Below are 4,259 nucleotides of genomic sequence, written 5' to 3'. Positions count from 1 at the left end.
GTTTTGTTAATCCACTCGTGTTGTATCTCCACCACGGCCAGATTCTCATGTTCAAGGGACAAAAGCGTCGATCCATACAATGAATCTATAAATTCTTGAAAGCGAATACTCAAGTGTTGATCTCACTTTACTCCCTCTTAAATAACAAACACTGCTACTTTACTGCACTTAACTTATGATTCTAAACCACACGAAGAAGGAAAAGCATTAACAGAAAACTTAAACAAGATATATGATGGTAATACAACTTATTTCATAATTACTAGGTAATAGAGTGTCAGCAAGTGATTCTGATTCTATACTAATTCTTGTTCTATTTACAATCTGAAAATTCAACCACCATCCATTTCCTTCTATTGAAAGACAACATATCACACAATATTACATATATGATCACTTACAAAGACTATTTTTATTAACCAACAGTGCGTGGAAGGATATATACCTTTACATATGAAAATCACAGTGCATAAAGTTTCTTAAAGTCATCCTCCGGGATTTCCTCATCTGACACAATCATCGACATAGAATACGATTGTGATCTACTATTTCTTGCCGACAAGCGGCGGTTTCTCAAGTTAGAAGCTTCAATTCGGTGCATTATCACCCAATAACACAATGTCCCAAGTGTCGTAGCCATGATTAGTGTCCCTATAACGGTTATTCCAATAGCTAACCATCTTTCTTGATCCCCCACAATGATGTAACATATAGCAAGAAAGGCAACTGAAATAAACGCACAAGCCAACCACATAAGCTTGTTGATAACCGTCATCAGAAGTTTCTTCGCCTCCTTCTCAACAACTACCACAGATGTCTGAACGACAACGACAGCTAATGATATGAACAGTGCCAGAGAGTCAGATATCAAGAAAATCGAGAATTCGAGTCTTGGTGCGATGTTAGCTTCTCCGAGAGAAGACCCTGGAGGAACTTCAGTTGGTTCATCGGCGTATTGACCGGGGAGAGTAAAGATGGCAGCAAAAGCAACGGTGGCAATCAAAACAGCAACCACAGTTGTTGAAGTTATTGCATTGTTAAGCCCTTCTGTTTGCATTTTGTCAAGCCTTTTGGCTATACCACGAACCTTTCTTCCAGTTTGGCGTGTGTGCTCGATCTGGTCATGAACTTCATGTTTTATGTCGCTTACGGTTTGTTTCAGCTCTCTGACCGCACTTTTTGGTGGTTGAGTAATTAAGGACTTTGCACTCTTAACACCATACTCCTGTAGGATACTTACAATCTCTACATGCCCAGTTTTTTCAGCCGTATCAAAAGCAGTCTCCCCAGATTTGTTCATGGCATCTTTTTTAAGTTCTTTGTGCTTCAATAGAGTTTCAACAATCTGCATGATTTGGGTTCAGAATTAGCTATATTTTGCACATAGGTATGGCTCTAAATGTAAAATACAAAGCTTAGCAAGACGGAGCCTTACAGAAGTCCAGATACATGCAAGTTTACATGACAACTTATTACTATTATTGTTATGACCATCGTCGTCGTCATTGTTGCCCTCTTAAAATTTATATCGACTCACCTAATGTGACTCAAACCTAAGGAGAATATCTTCAAAACAAACAGCTTTATAACAGAGTGATTTGGTCGGAAACTACATCATTCATATGATTCTGTGATTCGTATCTTCCGCTATAAGCTTGATTCCTTCTTCCTTAAAACTATACGAGCAATGATGTGCACACTTTGTGTGTATGACTTGATATCAAGAAAATTACTTTTATTGTTTTATGTATGTATCAAATTAAAAGTTTGTTGAAATCTTTATTTTAAGAATTTCATTGTAGTTTTTTTTTTTGGACAGATAAAATTTACATATAAACTAATAGAGAAAAATTACACCCCATTAAAATTGAAAATTTTAAGATTGAAGATAATTCTTTGATTGATAATATTTTAATAGTAATGATTTTGGGAATCTTTAATTGGGGATGGGTTATTTTTCAAACGTTATACTTGGTGTCCTCTTCATATCCATCCTTTCACTTTCACTCGAGTTGAGACTTATATTTTGAAGTCTATGGTTAGAGTATTGAATTGGTTTCCACGAAATGATTTCCCTAAGTGAAATACAAAAATATAGAGTTGTTTCCCAAAAATACCATCGTTTTTTTATGACAAGTTTTTATAACACACTTTCGGAGAAGTGTTTTTAAAGGGTGCTTTTACATAGAAAGAGAGAACATACGAAAAATAAGCATACCTGCAGTCGACCCTTCCTCGTGGCAATGTGCAATGCTGAATTTCCCTTCCCATCGACAATATTAAGTAAAGTATCATCTGATGCAAGAAGCTCAACAACCGTGTTAGCATTAGTTCCCTTGACAGCCATATGAAGAGCTGTCTGTCCCTTCTTATCGACCCATGTCGCGATTCCTTTCTCTTTGCTTAAAATGGCCTTGATCACCTCAAGATGGCCGTTTCGTGCAGAAGAATGCAAGGCAGTTTTACCATTATTTCTCGCTATGGTGGCAAGACTGCTATTTCTATCCAACAGAAACTTGACCACCTCAACATGACCTTGTGCTGCAGCAGTATGAAGGGCCGTAGCATTTGATTGATCCACTGTCGCTAGAAGTTGGGGAATGGCGTCAATTAGGACCTTTAGAACTTCTGTTATAAAAAAGAACTTTCAAGATTACAGTAAACAACATATTAGGTCTAAGTAATACCAAATTTTTCGATCTAACTTCGAGGGATCTTAACGCGATCCTTAGTGACAGACCAGACAAATGCACGAAGCGAAAAAGGTGATGAATAACAGCCATGTATCAAAGATGATATGTTGAATTTTGAGAGCTAAATATAAAACAAAAACAAGAAAACACAAAAGATAACATGACACCAGATTGAATTGTGTGATTCAGCCATAGAGACCCTGCATCAAAGCACGATGCTTAAACTTAAACTCTATTAATCTCTCTTAGTATACATTACCATATCGGCGAAATATAAAATCATTTAACATCATATAGGATTTCTAACAAGAACGAAAGAAACGCTTACCCAATCCACCAATCTTGGCAGCTATATGAAAAGCATCGTAACCATTCTTGGCCTTGATTGCAGCAGAACCGACATCATAGTACTTTATCAGCTCCTTAACCAGATCAACATAGTCACATTCAGAAGCTACATAAAGCGCCGTTTCGCCCGATTGGTTCTGTTTAGATAACAATTCTTTCAATTCATCTTCCTCACTGTTGCTAAGTATCTCCAAAACCACTTCCAAATCCCCTTCTCTTACGGCCGAATGTAACGCCGTATCATCTCGTTTTCGAGTTAACTGTTTCTTCATCTGCTTTTTATGGAAGCTTTGTTGCGTAGCTAAAGCCTCCATTTTAAACTAATCAATCAAAGTTCAAGGTTCAATAGTCCAAATTGCAATCAAAATCCTTTCTTTCTTCTTTAACCTTTTAGGAATCAAGCCCGGATCAAATTTCACATCTAGAAACCAAAAATCAACACAAAATCTCAGGCTTACACTTAAATAGCAAAAAAAAAAAAAAAACAAAACCCCACCAAGAAAGCAGGAGCAATATCTGATTCAGTATAATCAATCCATGGAAGACCAGATGACAAGAGATATCTCACCTGAAGTTTACAAGAAATAGATTTTAATTGAAAATCTTTGAGCCCAATTGAAATATATTGAATGTAAACTGGAAGCTGGCAAACTTTTTGGAGAGAGGAAACTAATAAAGAATCATTTACAAGAGGTAAAGGTGGAGTAAAGAGTATAATGACCTGATACAAGTGGAATCTTGCTGCAATTAAAGCTTAATATGTAATTATTAAATCAGATAATTTGGTTTAATTTAATTCAAAATTTCATGTTATTACATAAAACTATTTAGTTGGAGTAATAAAGAGTTAGTTATCAAAATAATAATTTACTTAATAGAGCATAGACGGTCTCATGGATCCGGGCAACTCTTATCATATTTACAATAATAAATAATATTTTTGCAAAAAAAATAATCTTTTTTTGTTAGTGATCTAAATAAAATATTTATTTCACAAAATTGAGTCGTGAGAACATCTAACAAATGTTTTTTGCTGATTGACACGGGCAATTGCATCACAAAAATTCAATTCTATCTTTCAAACGGAAAAAGACTAATTACCTGCCCATGATTCGATAAATAATCATGATTATACTTTATTTAAGAGCTTGATTTTGACATGATTAGGATTTGTACCAATAAAAAAGAGGGAAAAAAAAGTTGTGCATAATGACCAGT

The 4,259-nt window shown here is 35.4% G+C and overlaps 1 protein-coding gene across 1 annotated transcript; it reads right to left on the bottom strand.

Annotated features, from left to right (window-relative positions):
- Nucleotides 1-388: 388 nt before the first annotated feature.
- Nucleotides 389-3,756, bottom strand: LOC140820468 (ankyrin repeat-containing protein At5g02620-like). Its single transcript, XM_073180762.1, has 4 exons — nt 3,610-3,756; nt 3,022-3,462; nt 2,219-2,628; nt 389-1,345 (listed from the first exon to the last, which is right to left on the bottom strand). Exons 2-4 carry the CDS (start codon nt 3,353-3,355, stop codon nt 461-463), a joined length of 1,629 nt encoding a protein of 542 aa, XP_073036863.1. The 5' UTR covers nt 3,356-3,462; nt 3,610-3,756; the 3' UTR covers nt 389-460.
- Nucleotides 3,757-4,259: the final 503 nt, after the last annotated feature.

The sequence above is a fragment of the Primulina eburnea genome, unplaced genomic scaffold (genome assembly GCF_022965805.1).
Source record: "Primulina eburnea isolate SZY01 unplaced genomic scaffold, ASM2296580v1 ctg1064_ERROPOS200000, whole genome shotgun sequence".
NCBI classification, from domain to species: Eukaryota; Viridiplantae; Streptophyta; class Magnoliopsida; order Lamiales; family Gesneriaceae; genus Primulina; species Primulina eburnea.
This window is presented reverse-complemented; position numbering and strand designations above follow the sequence as displayed.

What these genes read in the sequence shown, in the direction of transcription:
- LOC140820468 (XM_073180762.1), bottom strand. Translation starts at nt 3,355, where the DNA reads ATGGAGGCTTTAGCTACGCAACAAAGCTTCCATAAAAAGCAGATGAAG. An exon ending in TGCCAAGATTGGTGGATTGG is followed by an intron (nt 2,629 to 3,021) that starts GTAAGCGTTTCT and finishes TTTTTATAACAG; the next exon opens with AAGTTCTAAAGGTCCTAATT. An exon ending in CGAGGAAGGGTCGACTGCAG is followed by an intron (nt 1,346 to 2,218) that starts GTATGCTTATTT and finishes CAAATCATGCAG; the next exon opens with ATTGTTGAAACTCTATTGAA.